We start from the raw sequence: 26867 nt of genomic DNA on the forward strand, positions 1-26867 counted from the left end.
TACTAAAAATACAAAAAAACTAGCCGGGCGTGGTGGCGGGCATCTGTAGTCCCAGCTACTTGGGAGGCTGAGGCAGGAGAATTGTGTGAACCCAGGAGGTGGAGCTTGCAGAGAGCCGAGATGGCACCACTGCACTCCAGCCTCGGTGACAGAGCAAGACTCCCTCTAAGAAGAAGAAGAAGGAAGAAGAAGGAAGAAGGAGAAGAAGAAGGAGAAGGAGAAGGAGAAGGAGAAGAAGAAGAAGAAGAAAGAACAACTTCTACCAACAATCTTTTTTTTGTTTTTTTGAGACAGAGTTTTGCTTTTGTTACCCAGGCTTGAGTGCAACACTTGGCTCACTGCAACCTCCACCTCCTGAGTTCAAGCAATTCTCCTGCCTCAGCCTCCCAAGTAGCTGGGATTATAGGTGTGCATCACCATGCCCAGCTAATTTTTTTGTATTATTAGTATAGACAGGGTTTCACCATGTTGGGCAGGCTGGTCTTGAACTCCTGACCTCAGGTGATTCGTCCACCTCGGCCTCCCAAAGTGCTGGGATTACAGGAGTGAGCCACTACCCCGGCCTCCACTAACAATCTTATATAGGTCTGCATTATGCAGAATGACCTGGACTATTAGTCATGAGGCAGTCCCAGATATTAAATAGCTTGGTACAGTATGCTCACCTCATTAACCATGTGGTTTGTGGGTCCATTTTCAACCTGCAGGGGACACACACACACACACACACCTCTCTTTACAGTAGGATATTGAGTCACCTATCTTTTCCCAGCAGTGCTGTGACCAGGGCTGAGTTCCCACTTGCATTTCCTTCTTCCCTCTCCCCCTCCCCCTTCCTCCCTTCCCCTCTCCCTCCCTCCTTCCTTCCTTCCTTCTTTCCTTTTTTCCTTCCTTTTTTAAAAAAATTATGGTCAAATATACATAACATAAAATTTATCACTGTAACCATTTTTAACTGTACTGTTTAGTGGTGTTAAGTACATTCTCACTGATCTCCAGCCATCACCATTATCCATCTCCAGAACTTCTTCTTGAAAAACAGAAACTTTGTATTCATACAACATTAACTCCCTATCCCCCTCTCTCCACCCCAGCCTCTGGTAATCACCATTTTACTTTCTGTCTCTGTGAATTTGACTCCTCTTAGATACCTCATGGAAGTGGAATCACACAATATTTGTCCTTTGGCCACTCGTATTCCTTGATGGCAAAGAGTCATCTTGTTCCAGAGCTGGCCCATCGGACCAGGTGTTTGATGTGGCAGCCAGAAAGGATAATAAGAGGAAGGATAGCAGAGTCTGGAGTGCAAACACATCCCCAGACAGAATCAGGAGGGCTCCCCTCATCCTGTCGACAGCTGGAAATTCTTTCTGCTCTTCAACAAGTCGAGTGTTACAAACAGGAGACTTTTCAAGCCCAATCCCAAACACAGGAATTCGTCCCTCGTCAGTCTGTCTCCTGGGCCCCATTGAGACAGCTGGACTTCCCACGCAAGCGAAAGCATTCAACCGGGAGGGCCTCTTCCTGGGCCAGCCTGTTCCAGCTTACCCTTGAAGGAGACCATCAGCTCCTTAAGAGCAACAGCTATTTTTCTGTCCCAAGTTGTGTAGAATGCAGTGTGGAGCACTTTTAAAATGTCCATTTTGGCTATTAGCAGCAATCAATGCAATCTATGCCAGCTCAGGTTGGCACGATAATTTTATTTACTTAGCTAGTCCTTTGAAATTCACAGCAAGGATATGAGCCTCATGCGTGATCCTCCCAGTGGCTTTTGTACAGGTGAATGAACCGATTCCTTAATGCTGGAAAAAAAAATCTTACACTGGACTTGGAGTCAGGCCACAGCTAGACTGGAAGCAAAGAGACTAGAAAGTGAACGTGGACCTGACAGGCTCTGTGATGTCCCAGGCCTAATCTGGTGGGAGTCCTGAGAACAGCCTGTGCTGTGTGTGCCCAGGTGCAAAGAATATGTAAACCTTTCCCAAGTGAAAAAGCTTAGCTTTCTCCAAATTCCCATTTGAGACTGCCTATGTGACTGCAGAGTGTGCACACTCATGCAGATAGGTGGAGTCCTATTCAACTTCTACAAAACACATTCGTTTGTTGGATTTGTTTTATTTCTACATGGTACATTTCCTTCTAGGAGCTGCAAGGGTTAATAAGCTTCAGCAATCCTTTTACAATACAGATGCTGCAAGGAGGGCAGAAGCTCTAATCACTCTGCAGAAGACCCAGCTGGAGGAAATGGGATCTCATGTGGGGATCAAGGGTTGTAAGAGTGGGAGGAAGATTTAGAGAAGAAGAAGTTTTCACTGGAGACAATGTAAAACCATGCCATCCTTTGCTGAAAGGGACAGGGAAGCAATTTCCCTGGAGGTTCAGAAAGTAGAATTATAGTTGCTGTTGGATGTTAAGTGTAGATCTGGAAGTCATGGTGAAAAACTAGGCTGGTTAACACTGGATGCTTATCCAAAGTCTCTGTTCTGATTCCGGTTGCCCAGTTTGTAGTAGGAAGAGCAGAAGAGAGGACAGTTGAGTGCAACTGTGGAGGGCACGTGGAGACACTGGGTAACAGCCTGGGATTCCTTGTTTTTCTGAGCACTGCATCAGGTATCAGGAAGGTGGGGCTGGGATGTGAGTCTGCTGCTGACCAGCATTCTGACCTGGAGCTAACTCTGGCCACAGTTCTAACATCTGTGAAATGAGAGAATAAGATCTGATTTAAATTTAACAAACTTCTATTAAAGATGTGTAGGACACAACATTGAATAATAGCTGTTCATGGCCTGCAGGGTTACACAACTAGGGAGATGAGACACACACACACGTACATTCAGATGTGGCTGCAATAGGGAACGAACAGTATTTTAAGGGAAAATGAGGCAGGAGAGAAATTGGTTTCACCTTTGGAGGAGGTAGGCCTTGAGTATGGTTGAATAAGGTGCTGATGGGTGGAAATGGACGTAAAGAAGAAGAGGTGTCTCTGGAAGATAAAAAAGAGGGACCAGAAGACTGCACAGGTGCAGAGGGGCAGCTCTGGCAGTGAGCAGCAGGTGGCTATGGTGTGAGCACAGGTACATATCACATAGCAGGGACTCAGGCAACATCTGCTGAGTGACAGTGGCGGAATGAGGTTGTACTGGAAGACAGGGGAGGCCCTGTTCCTGGCAGGGGAGCCACATGCATGTGGAGTTCATATGGGTTTCTAAAAGGGAGATGGGCCACTCTGATGGACTCTGTGTCCAAGGACAGGGAGACCACAGGAGAGGAGGCCCAAAGGCTGAGAGGTAAGGTCCCGGAGGAGATGGAAAGGGTTTGAATTCAGATAGCAACACCAGGGTGGGAGGGATCTGAAAAAGAGTGCAGATGTTCCTTCAGGTGTTCGGAGGCTGATCAGACATGCAGGGAGACAGAAAAGAAAGAGATGAAGAGAATGTTGGGTTTTGAGCCTGGGCAGTGGGAAGGGTAGAAATACAGAAAGAGACAAGCAGCCTCAAGGAGAGGTTTGGGGAGGAGATGATCAGTTCAGTTTTGTGAGACGTTCTGCAGGGTGTCTAAGCAGAGATGGCCAGCAGAGTAGGCCAGTAGAAATGTGGGGATTTGGGGAGCTGGAAATCAGTGGCTCATGGAAACACTGGCTGAAGACGTGGACGCGGAGGAGATAGAAGCGATATGCTGGGAGAGGAGGCCCGGCGGGCAGAGGAGCAGATAAAAAGCGCAGGGATGGGAGAGAAATGGAAGCCTGGCAGGAAGTCACCAGGAGAACCCCTGGAGGGGACGCAAAGGGTGTGGGGGAAGCCCAGAAACTCTGAGGAAGCAGCTAGGGAGTTGGCTCCTGGGCCACCATCATGAGGAGGGCCACTGAGAATGGCTTTCAGCAGCAGCTGATGGCCAGGGCTGGAGGAGAGGAAGGTGAAAGGACCCAGTGAGACGTGTGTGATAAAAGGGACGAGAGCAGAGATGGTGTGCTGAGAGAAAGCCGTCTAAAGGCAGACCTTTTAGGACAAGGAAGAGGATGCCATGCTTGTGGCTGTGCACTGGAAGCACTGGAGATCCTGCTGCCACACAGCTTCCGGTCCAGGCCAAGGACGGCGGCCACTTGGTGTGGAAGACACAGGAGCTGTTGCATTTGGACCCAGGTATTGAAGTTAGTTTTGCAAAGGAGGTGGGGACATCCTCTGCTCTCGAGGGAAGGAAGGGCGGTGATGTGAGTAAACGAGCTCTGAGCGGGGTGAGTGGAGACTCCAGGGGCTCTGTGGGAAGGCCTGGACCTGCTCAGTAATGGGGGTGCTGAGAGATTCTGCAGGTAGAAGGTAGAGTTTGGGGTCTGAGGCATCTGAGGAGAGTGACAGTGGCCAGCTGACAGTGGCCTGAGGGGAGAGCCGGGACTCAGCCTGCGCTGGGCCTGCAGCCGCACCTCCTCTGGGGCCTGGCAGCCGGAGGTGTGGCGTGAATGGAGCGGATGGCCATGCGGGGCCCTCGGGGCAGGCCTGGGGAAAGTCAAGAGTGAGGGTGCTGAATGCCTGAGATCAGGCAGGCAAGGGAGCCCAGGGAAGCTTCTGGGGGAGAGGCGGGGGCACAACAGCCAGGGTGAGAGCAGCAGGAGGGACAGGAGAGGGGAGGAAGCCGCGGCCGGAGTGTGGACATCAGCAGCCGAGTGGCTGGAGGTGTCTGAGGGAGCCGGGCAGGTAAGTGACAGATAGACCAGTGCAGCGGCTGAGAAGTGGGGTCCCCGGAGGAGGGGCCACAACATGGAGAATGGAGTGGCTGGGCCGGCTGCAGAACTGATGGGTGACTAAGGAAGAGGGACCAGCAGGGCTGGAGCAAAGAGCCTTGGCTGGGGAAATTGCTGTGGACAGGCCTAAGCAACAGCACCTGTTGGGAAGCCAGGAGGCTCCCAGAGGCAAAGGGGGCCTGCTCTGTTCATGCTCACTTAACCCCACTCCTTGAGGGCCTGGGCTGAGGTGCTGAGGCCTGAGTTTCATGCCTGGGAACTGTGATGCTGAGGGGAGGGCATGAAAGGTGGCTCCTTCAGCTGCTGACCCACGGCCCTGCAGCCTGCCCAGGAGCACTCTGCAGCCGCCAGCTACCTGCAGCTGCTTTCCTCGTCCAGGGAGGTTAAAGCCCCATTCTAGGTCAGGCCCTTAGGCATGGAGAGTCCAGCAGTTCCTCTTTCACAGCCCCGGGACTCCCTCATCATGCTACAAGCAGGGCCCCTCTGAAGCCGAGCATCTCCTGCGTGCTCCCAAGCCAGGGAACTCGCACTAGGGAAGGACCCGGGGTGGTGGTGGGGGACAGGCCCTCGGCACCTCCCTGTTAGAGAGACAAGCCAACAGCACAGCTGGACGCCCCACTCGCAATTTGTTCAGCTCAGTTTGATTCTCTTTCTCTCCCTGGTGAGCTTCAGTTTGGAGTTGTTTGCTCTTCATCAGCAGTTTCTGGAAATGTGGTGTTTGGAGAGGGTTAGGGAGGCCTAAAAGAAGGGCAGGGAAGCTGAGAGGCTGTGCTGGTGCCCAGCTGCACCTGGGGTGGTCTCCCATGGCATGTGCCATGCCTAACCCTCAGGCCTGCCGCCCTCATCAGACCTAGGTGTCCTTTCTTAGGCCTCTCAGGACCTTTGGCCTCATACCACCCCTGGCTAGAAACTGCCACGGGCTCCTTCCACCCAAACCAGAACCTTCCTTTCTTGATTCCTTCCTCTGAGGTCTGGGATTTCTTTGCCTTTCGGCCTGGCTCTTCTTTCCTCTGGAGGCCTGTGTGAGAAGGGGCAGGAGGTAGGGCCAGGCCTGTCCTCCTAGGCAATCGACAGCCCCTCCTCCTGCATTGCCAGCCCCCGTCTTTCTCCCCAGCACCCCACAGGATGGCTTTGGCCCTCCTTAGAATGTGCCTCCCTGGGGCTGTGTGCCCCCATCCTTTCCTGGTGCCCCATGGTATTTGTCCACAGCAGAGGAGGGAGGCACAAAGGTTTTGTACAGAGACCCTGGGCAGAAGAAGATAAATGGAATTTGCAATAAATCCAGGAGCAAAGTTGTAACTTGACTTAAAAACAAACAAAAGGGCCAGAACTGCACTTAAGCTCGGCAGAAGCTCATCTCCCAGTGTAAACAGAAATGCGCGGACGTGGACTGAGGAGCCTCACGGGCCTTGGCTGGTAAGGGAGGGGTCTGGAGCAGGGCTGGCCTCAGACTTCCTCTGGAAGAGATGGGCTGTGGGGGAGGGTCTCTGTGGCCTTGTGAAAGGAGAAAGAAGGTGCTGGCATTGTTGTTTGCCATGCATTTTTCCATGACTTTCAAAAGGATACTCTCAGGATTGGGACAAGAAGGTTGTTTTCAAACTGCTGCTGGGCAGATAAAAGCTGGGACCAATGGAGAGCAAACAGAAGTGCTGGCATGAGCTCTGGGCCTCAGCCTTCCCTGGACACTGGAGCTCACTTAAGCCTCTCCACAGGCTCAGAGGGGCCGGGTGTGCCACACTGTGTTTCCCTCAGTGGCCTGCCCGCATGACCCTGGAAAGGTCACTCTTGCTGCAATCACTGTGCCTCACCTAGAAGTGTGAGGCTGGACTTAAATTATGGCACCTTGACTTTATATGTGACCCTTCATAATTTACATATGACACTCCATAATTTACATATGACACACCATAGTTTACATGTGACACTCCCTAATTTCAACATGCCTGCACACACCTGCGCCCCCTCAACTACTCAAGGAATTGGGTGGATCAGATATTATCATCATCTTATGGGTAGGAAAACTGACACAGAGAAGTAAAGAGACCTAGCCAAGGTCACACAGCAAATTAGCAGTTACCCCAGATCAGTGCAGTGGGAAAGGTGGGTCCCGAGGTACAGTTCCGACTCAGTTAATAACAAACTGTGTCATCTTGAATGAGCTGCTTAACCTCTCTGGGCCTAGGCTTTCGTCTAAGATGCGATTCTTTCCAAGGGTTAAACAGATTGGCTCCCACCCTCTTTAACTCTTTGTGGCTGGGTTTTTCAAAGTCAGGAACCCCAGGGAACCCAATGATGTGTCTAGGACCATACAAAACCACAGTTTAAACATGGCATACCTTTCCGGAGCCTCATTTCTACATTCAGATATTTTTGGAGGAAGAAAAGCCAACATAATGAAATCTTTTTTCAGATTGTAAAATAAGATGGTGATATTGTAGAAGATGCAAAAATTCCAATTTTAAAAGCAAAACAGAAAACTTCAAGGACAGGTGGTGCTTGCTGTCGTCTGTTTGAGGTTCTGCAGAGTATGTATTTGGGAGCTTGGTGGGAGAGTTTGGGAAGTGTTGCCAGGGAACCCACCCTGAGAAGCCTGGCTTGGCTCTTTCTAATGCGTACTTGAGCCTCACTAGGCAGTGAACTGCCCATATTCCTGGTGAAAGCGAGCTGGAGCTATTTTCACAGCATCTTACACAGTTGTTCTGGTCCTAGGCTGCACGTTAGAATCACCTGATGAGCTTTCAAACAATACTCATGCCAGAGTCCTACCCGGCCCAAGTGCACCAGAGCTCCTGGGAGTGTGGTTAGGGCACACTGTGTTTTAAAAACTCCCCGGTGATTCTAAAATGCAGCTTCCGCTGGGGACACTGACTGACAGTTTAGACTTCAGAGTTCAGGGATCCTCAGAGTGTCTATGTCCCTGGCAGAAAATAGTGGCACAGACAGCGTGTCCCCTACCCTCTACCTACCAACCACACTTAGACTAGTGGGCAAATGAGACTGCATTCCAGAAGCCCACCCCCAGCTAAAGAAAGGGTGCGGAGGTTAGGGGTGAGTGGAGAACAAGATGAAACTTTTCAGGGGAGCAGGAAGGCTGTACTGTGTTGGATAGCGCCCCCCCAAATTCATATCCTTTCCAGATCCTCAGAACATGACCTTATTTGGAAATAAGGTCGCTGTAGATGTAATTAGTTAAGACACAAGAGTGGGGTAGGCCCTTCGTCCAAATGGACTACTGTCCTTATGAGAAGAGAGAGAGACAGCACACGTGCAGACGGAGGTGCACGCCCAAGCACACCAGGAGCTAGACGAGGCCTGGGACAGGCTGTAGAAAGTAAAATTCCTCTTCAAAGTTTCCCCTCTTGTTAAACTGTTAGCCGGTCTGGTTTAGTTTAGATTGTGAGGTCTGGCTCCAGTCAATGGAGACAAGACACAGTAGCAGGGACAAACTGCCTAACGGAGGAATAAAAATTGCTTCCCTCCTTTGTTCAGGTGTGCTCTCGCCATTGTTCCATCTGCGATGAGCACCCTTTCTGCAGAAAGTAAAAATGGCCTTGCTGAGAGAATTAAATTTATGTTTGAGTGCTATTTCTTTGCAGCACCAGGGAGCAAGCATTCTGTTTCTAAATAAACACAGGTTTTACATATAACACAGGCTCTCCCTCGGCGCACCCAGAAGGAACCTGCCCTACTATGACACCTTGATTTCAGACTTCTTGGATCCAGAAATGTGAAAGAATGAATTTCTGTTATTTTAAGTAAAACTTGACCAAGTCAGCCCTATAGGAAACTAATGTAGAGGCTGATGTCAGTGAGGCCTCTCTTAAGGACTGGAGGGAGGGAGGCTGTGCCACCCCCCTAGCCACACTGGTGGGCATCTGAAGAGCCACAGTGTTGCTGGCTTGATGCCAGCAGTTTTTGAAGGAAATGAACACTGGTGGGCTCGTTTTACTGAAAAGCTGAGGGGACGGAGTAAACATGACCTATCCAAAGTGTCACTCTCTGAAGAAAAGATGAGAACACAGGAACCAGTTCACTCACTCCTCATTCACTCACTCACTCGCTGACCACCCCCTCAGGGAGCCCTACCATGCGCTAGGCTCCCAGAACACAAAAGTACATGAGACCAGAGCAGCCTGGCCCTGTCCTCAGAGAGCCTGAGCCAGTGATCTGCTCATCAGTGAGGAGGCGGGCCCACGGGCACTAAGATTTCCCCAACCATGACATTCAATGACTTAGAGGGAGGCAGGAGGGCAGTCCTGGAGACCATGGCGCTGCTGATGGGGCATTTTCTGTGGTCACAGCTGTTAACGGGCAGGGCCAAGGAAGGGCTGAGGGGCTGTACACCCATGAGGACATGGAGCTGGCCCCTGCTCTCCTGGGGCACCTGGTGAAGCACACTTTACTGGAAGGCTGATGGGATCAGGGACAAAAGGCGGCCCGGCCTGGCCGGTGCAGCCTCTGGCGGGACACTGTGGGAGGTGAGATGGGCTCAGTGGCCACCGATAACTGTACGAAGCTGAAAAATCTCTAGAATATTTCTAGCCCTTTGCACTTATCAAATATCACAATAGAAACCCTAGCAATTTGTGTAGGACCCTTTCCAGAAGGAAGGGGACTTCACTGGCGTGGCTTTGTGCAGGGGGAGTTTCTTGGAGTTTCAGCCGGGGAGTAGGCTGGGTCTCCCTGTTCTGGGCTCACCCCACCTTCTCCAGCCACTCTCGCATGCACCTGGCCTCACCATGAAAGGCGAATTTCTAGACGGACTCCTCAGCCAGGAGACGTCTGCACTTCTCAAGCTCTTTGGTTTTCCCTTCACATTTTTAGGAGTTACATGACACCCAGCAGCCAGCGATCCTGGCGCGCTAAGAAATACAAAGTTCAGGGTCTGAGGCCGCTGTGGCCTCCACTGTGGTTTTTCTGGAGCTCTGTTTCATTTGGGCTAGAGTGAACGCTTCCCTCCGGAGACCCCAGCAGGCAGAGGCTGAAGAAAGTTGAAGGAACAGTCATTTCCAATGTGGTTGGGTGTTGTTCGTCTGGCACGGAGGCAGCCTGACTGCATGCGGACAGGGGGCCAGGGCGGCTGCAGGGCTGGACACACTGAAGGAGCGGCCTAAGGTGAGACGCGGCACGCCCAGGCTCCCTCTCCATCTTCAGGACAGCTTCACAACAGCAGCAATCATTAACTCTCCAAGTGTTTTTATTATAAGTCCATGTTACCTGACACTTCAGCAGAATTAAAACAGAACAACCATTTGCAGTTAACTTGGCCTTTTATGACCTCGCAGACTTTTACAAGGAAGTCTCAGGTCACCTTATTTTCAAAGGGAAGGCAGGAGGCATGATAGGGACCCCAAGAAAGAGCTGAGAACAGACTCCCAAATCGAAAAGATAAATGAAAAAAAGTAGATAACGTGTTTTATGTTTGTAAAAGCAACACATAGTCACAGAGGACAATTTGGAAGACACAGAAAAGTATAAAAAATCACGTAGAAGCCACACATCCCTACAGACCACTGTCAGTGTTCTGGGCTGTATCCACCCTTCCTGGTGGTGAAAAGAGCTCTTTGCATGTGTGCCTCAAAAACAAAAGTGGACCCAGCACTTTGGGAGGCCGAGGTGGGCGGATCACAAGGTCAGGAGATTGAGACTATCCTGGCTAACATGGTGAAACCCCGTCTCTATAAAAATACAAAAAATTAGCTGGGCATGGTGGTGGGTGCCTGTAGTCCCAGCTACTCGGGAGGCTGAGGCAGGAGAATGGCGTGAACCCGGGAGGTGGAGCTTGCAGTAAGCCGAGATCATGACGCTGCACTCCAGCCTGGGCGACAGAGCGAGACTCCATCTCAGGAAAAAAAAAAAAAAGGAAGCAGATTTGGCACTATAGTTTATTATTTCATAAGTGAGGCCCCAAAAGCCTGTAACATTTCAGGTAAATTTGATATAGGGATCAATAAAGAGAATAAAATTAACCCCACAAGCAATTGAGGGCCTAATCCATACAAGACACTCCATTGGGTACTATGGGGGATTAGGGATGTCTGACGTTTGAACTCTGGCCTTGAGACACTAGAGGGATGGGAGGGGAACATGTAAGAGCAGCTTTGATAGTCACATCCTCAGCTCCAGACATTGGGCCCCCAAAATGGTTTGCTGCATTGAGCAGAGTGCAGCCCATCCCAAAGGCTCCTCATTATTTATTCACTCAGCAAATATATGCCTGTCCCTACTGCATGTCAGGCATACGGGTGTTTAGGTTTTGGAGCAGGGAAGCACTGTCGTGAGAGCAACGTTTCAGGAGATTTATACGAGCACTGCTGACCAGATGAAAAGCATGATGGGTAATGTTATGTGTTGACTTGCCTAGGTCATAGTATCTGGATAGCTGGTCAAATACTAGGCTAGGTGTTTGCTGTGAAGGCATTTTTTAGATGACATTAACATTTCCATCAGTAGACTTTGAGTAATCAGATTACCTTCTGCAATGTGGGTGACAATCAGTCTCGAAGGCCTTTCAAGAGAAAAGACTGAGGTCAGATTTCAGATTTGCCAGCCTCCACAATTGCATAAACCAATTTATTAAACTCTATTTGCCTTTCTATCATCTAATATCAACCTATCATGTATCATCTATCTATCTATCCATCCATCCATCATCTATCCACCCACCCATCTATCCACATCCAACCCTGTTGGTTCTATTTCTCTGGAGAGCCCTGAGTAATAGAGATGGGACTGGACAAAGGCAGGAGGAGGGAGAGCTGGCTGTTCAGAGTGGGTGAGGAAGGTCAGCTGGGCCAGTCAGGATGCTGGGAGGGGTATGTGAACATATGTCTATGTTTGCGTGAACATCATAACTGTGTGTGTATGTTTGTGCATTTGTGTGTGTCAGTTTGTGTATGCTTATGCCAGTATATGTGTCTCTGTGCCTGTGTGTCTGTGTGTATCTGTGTATGTATGTGTGTATATGTACCTGTCTGTATGTCTTTGTGTGTATTTGCATGTGTGTGCCTGTCTGCATGGCCACATGAGTATATCTGTGTCTGTATGTTGGTGCATGTCTACATGAGTCTGTGTGTCAGTGTCTGTGTTTATCTACATGAATGTCTGTGTCCAGTGGGGAATGCAGGCAGTTGAGACAGCTTGCTGGAAGGGAGAGTACCAGCTGAGTCTGGGGACCAGACAGAAAGGTGGACAAGCAGGAAGGCAGGTCACATGGTGGGCAGAGCTGGAGCAGCCTATGGAAGGGAGCAGGAGACTCAGGTCGGTTAGGGAACAGGAGGGCCAGAGGTAAAATGTGGTGCAGGGAGGTCTTTGGGGGCAGTTTAGGGACATGCACATCCCATTCCTGCCCAGTGACGGGTTTTTCAAAGGACCAAGCAGGTTGGGACAATAAGGCTTGCACAGAGCGGGTGGCAGTGGAGAGGAAGACCCGAGGTCGAGGCCCATGAGAATGGTGAAGAGAAATAGGGCAGTCAGGATGGGAATTGGTTCGGGGTCAATGATGACTTCATTTAGATTTAGACCTGTTGGGCTTGTGGGAACCACAGAATAAGACTTTCAAGGGTGAGGAGGGGTAGTGACCAGTGTCATGTTCCAGAAAGGACAAGGAAAATGCAGAGTGAGGAAAAGCCACTGGGTTTGACAAGAGGGAGGGGAGGTGGTGGGCCTGCATGTGGAGGGCAGCATTTGTGGACCCCCTACTATGAGTATATAGAAATGAAAGAACAGGAGAATACCACATGAATGGCAGCAGAGCTAAGTGACGGGAGCCCTGTGCAGATGTGAATGAAGAATGAAACTTAGTCATCAACACATGCAGGCCTGATCCCATTAAGTACTTCCTCTGAGAGTTAGCAAACTGATATCCTTTAATCATGCCTTATATTTATAAAGGCCTTTCTCCAAAGAACTCCAAGTGCTCAAAAACATTAATTAATGCACTCTCCCAGCCCCGTTTAGGGAAAAGTTGGTAGCAGGTATCATCGTTCTGTTTATAGGCACGGAAACTGTGGCCAACATGAAAATGGCATTGCCAACCAAGGTCACAAAGCTAGTCTGTGGCCATGAAGGAGGACAGCCAGGGAGATGTCCTACCTGGCTCTCCTCCTTCTGCAGCTAGGCCATTCCTACATTACCCACATCTTGCCAGGACCCGCCCCCACCCCAAGTTACCAGTGAGACTTGGCTATGAGACCAACTACAGGATCTGAGGCCTCAGAGAGTGGCCACAGGATAATCCCAGAGGGATCCTGGGGCCAGGTGTGGGGCTTGGGGACCAGGTTTTTGTCTGCTCTGTCTTGGACTGCATGGGAACCTAAGCAGCTTACTTCTGCTTACTTATTTACTACCAGCAAATGCTGAGACCAAACAATAACAAAATTTCCAAACTCAAGAAAGCATGCAGTCACTCAGTTTGTGTTTCATGGGTACCCGCACACAAGAATTCTCTAGAGCCATAAAGTAAGGAAATATCCCAATCCTTATGCTTCAGGCTATGCAAAACCCAACCATGTGCTCAGAAGCAAAATGCTCTTTAAATGCAAAGAATATCCAGGACAGCCCACTAAGAAGATGCTTTGGCCGCCTTTGGTGGTGGTGATGACACCTGCCACCAGTTTACCCTAAAGGAGGCTGGGAGAGTGAATTAATGGATATTTTTGAGCACTTGGAGTTCTCTGGAGAAAGGCCTTTATAAATATAAGGCATGATTAAACGGTATCAGTTTGCTAACTCTCAGAGCTTGGGTTTTATCAGGCTATGAAAGGAAGAAAATGCCAGGGGTCCCAATGGCAGAGGTGATCCACAAAGCCCTCTACTGTGGCCCCAGAGGGTGCAGATGTAGGCACCATTAACTTAAAGGCACGCAGTCCTCCCCGGGACCGCACCTGCCAATGCCGAGCCCGGTGGGCTGCCAATACCCGGGCTGTTGGATAATGAGGGGTGGCTCCTGTGGGATCAGTTAAGCAGTGTACATTCCCAGTCTAGAGTTTAATACCCCAGACATTGGTGGACATGGGAAACTCAAGGGGCCACCAGCATGCTGGCCCAATGCCAGAGTTTAATTAGGCCCTAAATCTCCAGTGATTACATGAGGGGCCCAATCCCCTGAGGCCAGCCAAAGGGAGAAGCATCCCAAACAGCATTGTATCGGCCTCTTTTGAGTCTTTCCCCTCAACTCATTGTTTGTGGAGGCGTTGCTTGTTAGGGCAAAGAATCCCTTCTGAGTCACTGAGCAGCTGTACAGAAAATCAGAGGGCCGCTGCCTAAGGATCTTGGCCATCTCCTCAGGTAGGCTGTTTCCCACACCTGCCTGCCACATCCCGCGGGACAGGGAGTCCTGTAGGGGGACAGGGTATAGATGACCACAGTCACACTTCCATTCTTGGGTTTCAATGGGTGTTTGGTCAGAAGTCAGCAAAACTATGACTTGTTCAGAAAACAGAATGATTAGGCTCTTTGAGAGACCCCAAAGGCCCAACTACTCTGCAGGGCCGGGGCCTGGGACCCCTGGGGAGGAAAAGGACTATGTGAAGGGGTTCTGAAAGGAGGAAGGACCTGAGACTTTCAGAGAATTTCTGTCTTTTCCTTCTTATCTCCATCCTTCTTTCATAACCTTGGAGGGGAACATTCCAGCTTCTTATAATTATGGTGAAGAAGGGCAACACCAGCAAGCCACTCATGGTCCAGACCGATTTCCTGATCTAGGTGGCCATGGGTGAGAATAACATTTCCACTGAGCTGATTGATGAAGGACACGGGTACAAGTTTAATGTAGGTGGGGCTGATCTGATGGAAGGTTATGAGAAGAAAACCTTTTCTGTCTTCGTCTGACTTTCTGTTTTCATTTGAAGAGAGTAGGGTTAAGTTCTCAGGTCTTGGAGTCAGATGGCCCGAGTCTGCAACCTGGAAGAGATCACCTACCAATCTGGTCCCACACATTTGGGAGCCTACTGACCCCATGGTTCCTCTACTTGCAATGAGTTTCCTAAACAGGGCAGGGCCAGATTCCCACCTTGTGTAACTTCTGCTGTGGCTGGAGAAGGAGGATGCTAACCTCCTTAGTGTTTACGAAATGAGTTATGATATGTAATGTTAGAATAACGTCCAGCACATAGTATGTTTCATATGGCACCATCCTTTCCCTCCTCCTCAGCCTGGGGTTGGTTTGGCTATGGAGATTTCCCCACACACTACCACAACTCCTGGCAGCCCCCTGTGTTCAAAGAGTGTGAGAATAGGGTACTGGCCGATGTCCGACGGTCAGCACCGCAGTGGGCCATAAAGCAGCGGCAAAGGGAGTGGCCAGCTCAGATAGGGCGCAGGAGATGAAAGTCGGCCGTGTTTTCCTTTCCAAAGTGCTGCTGTGTTCCTGAAGGCCTGCAGCTTCCTCTGCCCTGCTGGGGACTTTTTTTTTCTTCCCAGTTCCTCTCAGTGATATCTTAAGAGGCAAACTTCCAGCACTAACAGGAGGTCTTTTGTTCTCCTTTTCTCAAAGTGGACTTTAACCCAGTTACTACAGACTGAGTCACTGTGAAAACAAACAAATAATAATAATATTCCACTTTCTTAAAGGCTCTTCCATGCCTGCTGACAGAAAAGGGGGAACCTGACACTGCCCTGGGCCTGTGGGGCTCCTCCCTGCCTCCGTCTTCTGGAGGCACAGCCCCCGAGAACTTTCCGGAACACACGGGAGCCCGGCACCGTGAAACTGTTCAGCTAGGCTCTGGCTTGTTTGGAGTTTCATCTGACTTGAAGGGGTCCGTGGACTCAGAGGAATTTGGGTCTCAACACAGTCCTAGTGGGATTTACCCCAGACTGAGGGATGCTTTTTGTACTCCTGGATCCGCCACACACTAAATTCGGGACTTGCCTCCCTTCTCCACACTTTAGTTTCTTTATATGTATGTGGAACAGGGGTATTAGACACTCTGCGATTTTATCAGAAAGGATTTTACAATGGTAATATCTTCCTGCTCTATAAAAGACTACAGGGCAAACTAAGCGTACTAGTGCAGCCTGAATCCATTTAATAAAAATTTCACCAGGCATTTAGTTAGGCATTGGGGTCACAGAGATGAGAAAGTCCCTCTTCCTGCCTTTAGGGAGACAGACCCGTACATAAATGAGCATGGTGACTTCCCATATAAGTAACGTAGACATGTGCTAAGGGTGGGGGTGCGGCAAGGAGGAGGATGGCCGTCCAGCTGGGGAGTGCTGGCAATGTCCTCTTAGAGGAGATGGCATTTGAGCTGAGTCTTGAACTATGAGTAGATGTTCATATCTAGGGCAGATTGAGGGAGAGGGGGCATAACTAAGGGATGAAGGCCATGGTAAGTTGGGACCCGCCATTGTGCAAGCCCTCTCTAATCATTGTCCAAGCATTTTTGCCTCCATGCTTGGATGGAGCTGGACCTTCATTTTCCTGAGGAGGAGCAGACTCTGATGAACATGCGACTGGCTTCAGGACTCTAGTCCCAGATGTTAATGACATCAGACATTAAGATCTGCTTTGGGTCACTACCCTCTGGACTCACTGCCAAAGAGCACAGTTGTCTCCTAATGGATGCTATTGCTCGTGTTCTCCAATAGGTTGCCACCTACTGTGTTCCTGACTCACTGGAGCTCAAATGCACACTGCAACATATTCATGTCTGCAACAAAAAGCCAGTTCAATTGCCTGGAAAATGCCTACTCACCTCCAACCCCGACTTACACGTCTCCGTGACTGTGAAGTGTCCCCAGAAGCTGTGGGCAGAGTTAGCAGCACTCCCCCTTGTGCTCCTGCGGCTCATTCTTCTGACCTTGACTCAGGCTCTAACTGTCATGTAACCTACTGTGATTTCTCCTTTTCCCTGAGTACGCCTCCTCCTGGCTGTGAGTTCCTGGAGGAGGAATGACAGCTAACACATTTCTGAATCCTTGGTCTTAAGCATGGTATTTGGTTCATGGACATACAAGGTGTCTAGTAGACATCTGTTAAACGGACGCATGCATGAATGAGGTTTGAGTTGGTGTGCTGTGCTTGGTCTGACACTGGTATCAACAGGAAGCTTCATTTCATCATCATCAATAATAAAAAGCTAAGGCTTAAGGAGTTCCTACTGATACCACCTCTTTATGTAGAAGTAGCTTTCTCTTCTTGGGAAGCTACTTGTACTTGAGAATTTAGATTTAAAATCAGACCGAAGCCGGGCGCGGTGGCTCAAGCCTGTAATCCCAGCACTTTGGGAAGCTGAGACGGGCAGATCACGAGGTCAGGAGATCGAGACCATCCTGGCTAACACGGTGAAACCCCCGTCTCTACTAAAAATACAAAAAACTAGCCGGGCTAGGTGGCGGGTGCCTGTAGTCCCAGCTACTCCGGAGGCTGAGGCAGGAGAATGGCGTAAACCTGGGAGGCGGAGCTTGCAGTGAGCTGAGATCCGGCCACTGCACTCCAGCCCGGGCGACAGAGCAAGACTCCGTCTCAAAAAAAAAAATAAATAAATAAATAAAAAATAAAATCAGACCGAGACTGCCATGGGTCTCTAGGACGGCCGTCTATTTTTCTAAGCTGGTCCCCACTTCGGCAAATCCCAGGAGCTGAAGCCGTAGGATCTTCATTTACTCTGTTGAGTTTGTGCCCCCGAGATACAGCCCTTTCCATTTCAGCATCAATCATTTGAAAAGTAAACATCTCACCTTCTTGTGACCTGGCAAGGATAGAGTAGACTTCTCTCCATCAGGGTCAATTTACATCTGTGTCTTTTTTTTTTTTTTTTTTTTTTTTACTTTTATTTTAGGTTTGGAGGGTACATGTGAAGGTTTGTTACATAGGTATACTTGTGTCACAGGGGTTTGCTGAACAGATTATTTCATCACCCAGGTATTAAGCCCAGTACCCAATAGTTACCTTTTCTGCTCCTCTCCCTCCTCTTCTCCCTTCTCCCACCCTCCACCCATGAGTAGACCCTAGTGTTTGATGCTTCCTTCTTTGTATTCATAAGTTCTTATCATTTAACTCCCACTTATAAGTGAGAACATGTGGTATTTGGCTTTCTGTTGTTGCATTAGTTTCATAAGGATAATGGCCTCCAGCTCCAACCATGTTCCTGCAAGAGACATGATCTTGTTCTTTTTTATGGCTGCATAGTATTCCATAGTGTATGAAGTCTCAATAAGAGCAGCAGTAGTGGGAGTCTCATTTTATAGGGAAAATGTTCCTTGGCTGGTCCTTCCTTCCCTGCTCTCTATCCTGTCATCCTCAATGTCCTCTAACAACCAGGAGTGGATGACAGTAAACAATTGAGTGTTGGGACTGAGCTAGCCACGCCCCTCTGGGTATGGTTCCCCCAGACAGTGCACAGCTCCTGGCCTAGCCTCAGTTTATTTCTCTGCTGTGGGAGAGCACGGGCCCCATCCTCAGATTGCGACTTCCAGATTATGCCTTTAAGAGGAGGAGTTAAAAATTCCAGGAACAGGCTTCATGTCAATGACAGTAGCTGGCTAATTCCTTCTGAGAAAATGGAAACCTTGGTCTCCTGATGTGTGCAATGACAGGCACAAGAGGAATTTTCCAAGACAACAAGGGAATGAATTTTCTAAGGACAAGCTGGCCGAGAAAAGGCGCCATCTGACCGTGAACCAGAATTAGGTAACGTGGCACCCTTGGAGCAGCAGAGGTGACCGGCTGGAACAGTCGGTCAGGAGGACAGCTGCACTCCCCACCACCTTCTGGGTATGTTGCCAAGGTCTGCCCCGGACAGGATTAGTGACTTCAGGACAGCTGGAACATTCGCAGTGCCATTTCCTTATGGTGGGAAGAGACATGATCTTGACTCTGCTTCTGTAGGAGATGGTGATGAGGAGTAGCTGAAAGCTAGATAGGTTCTTTAAAACCTGTGACAGAAATGGCGTGTGCCAGGCCTACCTGTTTTGCAGGAGCTTTTACAGCAGCTGTTTCCTTCTATGAACTCATTTATTACTCCCTTCGCCCACTCATTGGGCATTACTCTATGGGGAACATGGTCCTATGAACCAGACAAAAAAAGCCGAATTGTCTTAGTCCCGTAGTTTTCTTCTTCCCTATTCCCTTCATCATCCTTCCATAAAAGGAGAAGGACCATTGTTCTCCTCAGCCCCTTTCTTTCTTGTCACATTTTCTTTAAAAAAGAAAAAAAAATATATATATATATATGTGTGTGTGTGTGTGTGTGTGTGTGTGTATAAATTGGCATTTATTTATTTCTTTTTTATTATACTTTAAGTTCTAGGGTACACGTGCACAACGTGCAGGTTTGTTACATATGCATACATGTGCCATGTTGGTGTGCTGCACCCATCAACTCGTCATTTACCTTAGGTATATCTCCTAATGCGATCCCTCTCCCCTCCAAACTCTGAGCTTTGAGTGCTGTGAAAAGGCCTAGGAGAAGAGATGAATCACCGCCATGGTTGAAAACTCACTGAGCAGCTGTCAAGGTTTATAATTGTCCTCCATGAACCCCTGGAACCCTTCTAGGACCCCTTGGAGATGCTCATTACTGATTATTAAAAAAAAAAAAAGTTTTGGTGTGATTAATTCCCAGTGCCAGGTAGAAACAAAACCTTTCCAAAACTGTTACTGTCAGTGAGAAATTCATCCTGGTGATGTTGTTTAGGATATCAGATACTCTGTGCCTCTTGCCCCGTTAAGTATCTGTTGTGGAAAGGACTGAAGAATTTGGATCTCCAAAATAAAATGGAGAATAGACATGGGATAAGAAACAGGAAACACATCTGCTGGACTCTCAGATAATCTTTTTTTCTTAATGTATTTTTCCCCTGATTTAGGAAAATGCATGTTAATGGGAGGAAATTTGAAAAAAAAAAATTCCAAAAAAGAAATAAATGGGCCGGGCGCAGTGGCTCAAGCCTGTAATCCTAGCACTTTGGGAGGCCGAGACGGGCGGATCACGAGGTCAGGAGATTGAGACCATCCTGGCTAACACGGTGAAACCCTGTCTCTACTAAAAAATACAAAAAACTAGCTGGGCGAGGTGGCGGGCGCCTGTAGTCCCAGCTACTCTGGAGGCTGAGGCAGGAAAATGGCGTAAACCCAGGAGGCGGAGCTTGCAGTGAGCTGAGATCCGGCCACTGCACTCCAGCCTGGGCGACAGAGCGAGACTCCGTCTCAAAAAAAAAAAAAAAAAAGAAATAAACGTCAAGTATAATGTTATTGCCCAGAGATAGCACTGTTAACATTTTTATACATATTTTTCCAGTTAAAAATGCACATAATACTTTTTTCTTACAGAACTGCTACATTGTATGCATATTGCTTTATAATCTGTTTTTTCTCTTTAATAATGTGGTGTGAACACTTTCCCATGAGATTAAGCCTTCTTCTGACACATAATTGTAATGACTACCTAGTATTACATCATATAGATGTTAATTTAACTAATACCATATGGTCGAACATTTAGGTTGTGTCCATTTTTTTGCTAGTATAAATAACACGATGTAGATATTGGGGAGACTGACTCAGGCTGCTCCCTTGTTCTGGTCATAAGTCACTTAGTCCTTCCTTAAAAGCCATTGGTCATTTGATGGGCCAGACAGACTTCCCAACCCTTGCTCCAAACACAAGGACAAATTTAATCTATTCAAGCTAGGAGTGGTCTTGGATGTTCTCTTAATTCCACAGAAACACTGATGTAAAAAGACAGTTATATTCAATTCATTTGTTCATAGATGCATTATTTCAGACAAAACAGCCTCCCTTGACTGATTTCCCTTTGGCCCTGGCCATCTTTTCTACAAGGCAGGCAAGCTTATTGTAACAGCAAAGGAAGCGAAACCCCTTTTAGCAAGGTAAACCTACAGAAGCAAATGGCAGCCATGTATTCCAGGGTGAATCATTTTTAAATTATCTTCCATGTTTAGGATTTTCCATGTAAGTGTTCTGCTCCATTAGAGTGGATAATTGGGAGGGAAAAGAATAAACGTTTCAGCGCTCCTGGCATGCTGAGGCGTTTACCGAAACGCTGTGCTTCTTCTAGGCAGAGGGGAAGGCATCCGCTCAGGAGCACTCAGTAAATACTCAGTGGAGGAATTGGGGCAAAATCTAGGCTGCTGGATCCCAGTTTGTCTCAGCCTCAAGAAACTCCAGCTGCCATAGTGGGTGGCGGGGTACCTTAGTTCACCTCCTGTTTCCACATCCCTGGTCCTTTATGGCAGCAGCAAGCCAGGGAGAAAATGTACTCCATGGTGGAGGGCACAGGCTGTGTGCCTGGGACATTTGGTCTGGGGAAGGGTACCTGAGCAGGTCACCTGTCACTGCATTGCCCCCTTTCTCATTCTTGTGGCCCTACATACATCTCCAGTGGCCATTGGATGAGATTGCTAAGGACAAAATTCTCATTGGAATGGCAAAGTCTCATGCCTGTAATGCTAGCGCTTTGGGAGGCTGAGGTGGGTGGATCTCTTAAGGCCAGGAGTTGGAGATCAGCTTGGGCAACGTAATGAGACCCCACTTCTACAAAAAATTAAAAAATTAACTGAGCATGGTGGCACACCTGTAGTCCTAGCTGCTCAGGAGGCTGAGGTGGGAGGATTGCTGGAGCCCAGTTCAGTTCAGCTTGGGTAACAGAGCAAGATATTGTCTCTAAGAGAGAGAGAGAAAAAAAAGAAAGTCAAAGTCTAGGCCCTTTTGCCTTTCTCTGAGGCCCTGAGCCTACTGAAGAGGATGGTTGAGGAAGACCTGATGGAGACAGAGTTCAAGGGGTATGGCATAGGAATGTACATAATGGTAGACATGTGCAAAAGAATGTGGGCGGGGAGGAAACATTCGCGTGTGCACACACAAACTCTCTCTCTCTTGCTCTGTCTCTCTTTTCCTTTCCCTCTCTCTCTCCCCCCCACTGCCTCACTCACTCATAGCTTAATGGGGTTTCTGGGAGAGGAAACTGTGGTCTCAAATGCACATGAAAAGTCCTGGAACAAGCTCTCAAAAGCGCGTGGGGGTGGGGAGCAGGAGGGGTGGGGGAATCACAAGACTGCCCTTAGGCAAACATTTTTGTCCCACCTCTCTTTTCAGCTGTCCTAATGTGTCATCAGACACCCCTGCCCAGCCTGACAGGCCCACATACACAAACAAAGTGCCCCAGTGAGCCATTCCTCTCCCAAGCCGCTGAGGGGTCTTCTGGGAGTTGGAAAGGATTCTTTCTGAGCTGATCTGGCACTGGCTGATGAGCTCAGCTGTCTCCTCTTCTAGGAAAGATTTACTGCAGCAGAGCATGGCTGCCTTCCATCCTCCTCCCCAGCCGTCTTTCTTCCAAGCCAGAGACTGAGGTTGGGGAGTTGACAGAGGGAATGCTGGGAACAGATCAATATTTCTTCCCTGGGTGACTGAGGGGCTGCACAGACAGTGGGAGCCTCTCTTTGTGCCCATAATTAGGTAACAGTGGCATCACTATAAATGCCAGCCCTGAAACATTCCCCACTTCCAGCCAGCTCAGGTGCCAGGCACCTGCATCTTGGCCTCTGGAGACTAAGAAGGAAGGGCCCTGTGCCCATTTGCCAACCTTTTATACTAATGATGTGAAGTCCCTCTTGTCCCATTGGATTTCATCTCTCCCTCCCATCAAACCACCTGCAGAGACAGGCCCTAATCAGTTCCTACTACAATTTTCTTCCCTCTGCCACTGGGACAACTTGGCCCCTACCTGCTGCTTCTGCCCCCTCAGCATCAAAGGGCCCGACGATCATTGGCTGGTGAGAGCTTGAGAGCCCACCAGAGAGCCCACCATGGGCCCGGTCCTGTTCCAAGGGCCTCTCACATATTAACTCATTTAGCGCTTAGAACAATTCCATGAGCTGGGCAGTTATTATTCTTGTTTTCTAGATGAGGCTACTGAAACCCAGAGAGGTTCATTAACTTGCCCAAGGTCTCACAGCTAAAGAATGGAAGATATTAACTTAGCAGCCTAGCTCTGGAGTCCTGCCCTCGAGGCCATGCTGTGGGCAGGAATAAAACAGTTCCAGTTCAGCCAGCGCTTGCTCCTGGCCCAGTACTGACCTGGGGCCTCAGGCTGACAACAGGACTCTGTCTTGCTTCTGTGCCTAGGTTCCTTCTCTAGAGACCTGGTATGTTCCATTTTCTAGGATATCCTAGGATGCAGGATTCCTACTGTCCCTCATTTCAAGTTCTAGAACCCCACCCTGAGCCCATTCTGATGGCCATGGCCATGGACCTTGCTGATCGATCTCAGACCATAAGAATGACATATCACTCAGTCCCATATCCCATCCAGAGCCAAGAGCACGGTGCCCTGCACACACACAGGAGCTGTTCAAATCACATTTGCCGAAGGGAATCAATGCCAAAATGCTCTGTGCCTCAGTTTCCTCATCTACACAATGAGGCAGTAAGAATATATCCAGAGTTTTGTAAGAACGAATTAAGTGAATCTGTGTCTGGCATGTGGCCAGTGAACAGTAGGGGTTGGCAGTTACCATTATTGATATAGTGGTCACTTCTATGATACATGGCAGAAGAACTTTGAGCTCTCAGATTCTAATCCCGGCCCTGCCACTTCTCAGATCCATCTTTGGCAATTGAACCAACTTTTTTCCCATGCTTGTTTTCTCGTTTGAAAAGTTGCACAGTGATACTTGTACCTCATAGAGATTTTGAGAATTATGAGATAATATGTGCAAAGTACTGTACCTGGCCCAGAAAAATATCTCAACAAATGATAGCAAAAATTATTAGTATTATGATTGTTACTATTTTAAAACCGGGATGCATATGCTTACAACATTTGGGGTCACTCAGTATTCTTCCTGTGACAGACTCCTCTCTTTGATACACACACACACACACATCATTGCACACACCATTGCACCTCCCTGCTCACATTTATGGTGCAATGAGGACATCTGGGGTTTCAGCCCTAGCTGCAGGGGAGGGGGTTTAGGAGCTTGCATTCGTGGAAAGCGTCCATTCTCCCACTCCTAATACTGAGGGGACACAGTATCACAGCCATCTGGAAGGAATGGCTTGACCAGATCCTTCAGGGAATAGGACTATCAGAGGATAGGGAGTGTGTGCTTCTCTTTGACCAACTGGAAGTCACCTGCCTCCTGAGTGTGTGCGCAGCTCCACACAGTCCTAGGTGGTGAGACAGTTTCCCAGGCTCCATTTCTCCATCAGGGTCCAGAAGTGAAAGGAGAGAAGAGGAGTGATAGTAGGACTTTATGGCCCATCCAGGTGGCCGGCTAATCACTTCCACATCCCAGGGGCTCAGCACTGCACATCCAGTGGCTGTTCCAGATCCCTAAAGATCTCCCCAGGCCCGCCAGAGCGCCACATGGTAGCAGGACCCCACCACTCCTTAGCAACAGGGTGAGAGATCCTTGTTGCAGCTGGTTGTGGGGAACCCTTTCATTTTCACTCACAAAAATGAAAAGAAGCAACTCCGCCACCCCACCGGCCACACACACACAGACGGCCTGGCTCTGGCAAGGTGCAGATGCCCAGGGAAGAAGAGCATCAGACGCATCGGGCTCCTCAGGTTGATTTGATTTGAATCATCGGAAGGATGTCAATTATGAAAGCATCGTATGGCTGTTTCTTGAGAAGCATCCATAGCATCCATGTTGGGGGTGTGTATTCGGAAGGGATTTATTTACAGACGGAAAAACCAATGAGGTGGCTACCCTGTTTGTCTTTATTAATGAATCTGTGACAAGTAAAGCAAACAGAAGAGGCGTCCTCAAGTCTCTAGCGTGGCTGTTGTTCAGCGCATCCAGAGTCCCTGGCAGAACCCAGCATGGAGGACAGTCACTCTTCTGGCTCCTACTTCTGGGACTTCTTCCAGCTTCCATTTCCCACTGTCCCTGTCTATGTCACTTTGCCACTGGGGACCCAACTCACTCTACTGTTGCTGTCTTCTCCAACCAGCCTCCCTTAACCCACTGGGGGAAAGATGCTCCGCCTCAGCCACCAAAACATAAACGAAGAAAAACTGGAGTTTTAATTTGTTTAAATAGGAAGGAGTGAAGAAAAGAGTCACTGGTGAGATGCACAAGGCCAAACCATCAGAATGAGGTTGGGCAGAGCAGGAAGGGAAGGGGCGGGGAGGGGTCCATGGCTGCCTGGCCCATCTCAGGTAGGGGCAGTCACCTAGCGAGAACTTCATGGGGACATCTATAAAGGCCCCTCCGTGGTGAGGGTGTTGAAGAGGAGACATTCTAGAGGGGCCACTCTGCCCCGCCACCCATGGTCAGCATTGGGTGGATAATGGGCAGATAAAGTAGTGGACAGTTAGCTGAATTACGAAAATGCTGTAACAGGTGAGTTGGCATCATCGCCCTCCTAGGAAGAAGGGCTGCAGAGACACAGAGTATTTGAGGTTGGATGGCCTCTTGTGGGTAATGGGTCTAACCCCAGTTAAGGCAGCCAGGTGGTGTCAACATTTAAGATTCCAGGTAGATTTATTTATACCCGCAGTGAGAAGTTCAGTTCCAGTCCTCAGGCTTAGGAGGTAATAAAGAGGCCCCAGTCCCAGGCACTTGTGCCATAGATAGACTAAAAGCTGAAGACCTGACATCGCCAGGTTTTCTTTGCTCTGGGAACCAGACTGATGGGACAGGCAACCCCCGATGCTGCGGGGGAGGTGACTGGGAACACCCTGCCATGCTGGCAAGCTGGGGGCAGTTACAGATGTAGATCCAAGGGGTGGCCAGACTTGTTTCAAGCCTGCTCGTGGAAAAGTGGTTCTTTTTTTTAAAAAAACAGCTGTCAACTTGGCCCCCTGAGCCTGGGTAGACTGGCTGGCCAGGCAGAGCTTGAAGAGATGCATGGCAATTGCAGTCTCAGCTCTCACTCCATCAGTCAGCCCAAACCTCCTTGGAAGCACAGAGGCAGACTGGTGAGTTAGTGAGGCTCTTCACATCTTGCTGGAGGCCGAGGCCAGCACTAGTTTTTGGAATCAGCATCTGGGTGACACCCCAGTCGGCTGCTCAGGGTGACCTGTGTGAGGCTAGGCAGAGGATGAATGTGAAGTGTGGGGTGGAGGCAGGGAGGAAGACTTTGAAATGGGCTGGGTCTGAAGTGGCAATAAATGTCAGTGCAACATTAAGAAATACACATCACGGGTACGATCTGAATGCATATGGAATGTGTGTGTTTGTGTGTGTGTATATGTCTGTGTGAGCTAACACAGACATTCTCAGCTTGATGAGCTAACGAAAAAGCCAAAAACTGAAAATGGGGGGGAAAAAGCCCTTTCTATCCCTGTAACCATTAGAAAGAAAGTAAAGTCCAAATTGCATTCAGGGCTGCTGGGACAGAGGAAGAGACGCAAGAATGGAAAAAACAGGCCATAAAGATGCCAGGGCTCCTTAAGCAGAAACATCTGTGGAAGTCATAAGACTAGGGGCCTGGCCAGGCTTCTAACAAACCCAGGAAGAGGAAAGTCTGTACGGGATCAGGACTACCCTCATCTGCCCTGTGCAGGGCCCCTGGGACCAGCATACGTGCAGAGGAGATACCCTCTTCAGGGCTCAGCCAAGGCCTGGTTTCTAGCAGCAGAGAAAGGGAGAGGGAGGAAGAGACATTCCCAGGTCGGGAGGGGCCTGTGGCAGTCATGGGGGCAGTGATGTGATAGCCGTTTTGAGTGTGTATTTATTTAAAGCTTTAACGCACTGAGGTAACCTGGTGAGCCACATGTCTCAACTCATGCAGCTAAAGAAAAAAAAGTGAAGGCGGGGGGCAGGGGAGGGGAGGGTCAGTTGCTGACCTGCACAGGAATGGGTGGCTATGCTCGCTGTTTGCAAATGTAGGCCACTCTCTTTTGTAATTTTCAACAGAGGCCAGCTGTTCAAGGCTCACCTCTTCTAATGACTACAAAAATGGCAGCTACCATTTATTGACTATATTCCACTCTCCGTACCATGTTCCTTGTAAATATGACATTACTTAATCCGCCAATAATGCTGTTATCCCCAGAATGGGTGTAGACGTGCATGTCTGTCTTCAAGGAGATTCTCATATTAGCATTATCATCCTAGGAGGAAACTGAGGCTTAGAGAGGTTAAGGGACTCGCCCCAGGTCACCCAACCAGTACCCGGGAGCTGACCTGCCCTCCTTTCCTCTACAAAACT

At 49.0% G+C, this 26867-nt stretch overlaps 1 protein-coding gene across 2 annotated transcripts in view; it reads right to left on the bottom strand.

Moving 5' to 3' along the window:
• Window positions 1–1714: 1714 nt before the first annotated feature.
• Window positions 1715–26867, bottom strand: part of RAD51B (RAD51 paralog B) — a 776005-nt gene continuing 750852 nt past the window's right edge. Inside the window, exon 11 of one of the 2 annotated variants that reach the window (XM_023182488.1) lies at window positions 1715–2694. In XM_023182488.1, the coding sequence (XP_023038256.1) occupies window positions 2411–2694 (284 nt within the window). In that variant the 3' untranslated portion in view covers window positions 1715–2410. Of the gene's footprint in view, window positions 2695–19945; window positions 21363–26867 lie in introns of those variants that run through there. The other variant, XM_023182498.1, reaches the window with a different exon arrangement.

This window comes from Piliocolobus tephrosceles, chromosome 6 (assembly GCF_002776525.5).
Source record: "Piliocolobus tephrosceles isolate RC106 chromosome 6, ASM277652v3, whole genome shotgun sequence".
NCBI lineage: Eukaryota > Metazoa > Chordata > Mammalia > Primates > Cercopithecidae > Piliocolobus > Piliocolobus tephrosceles.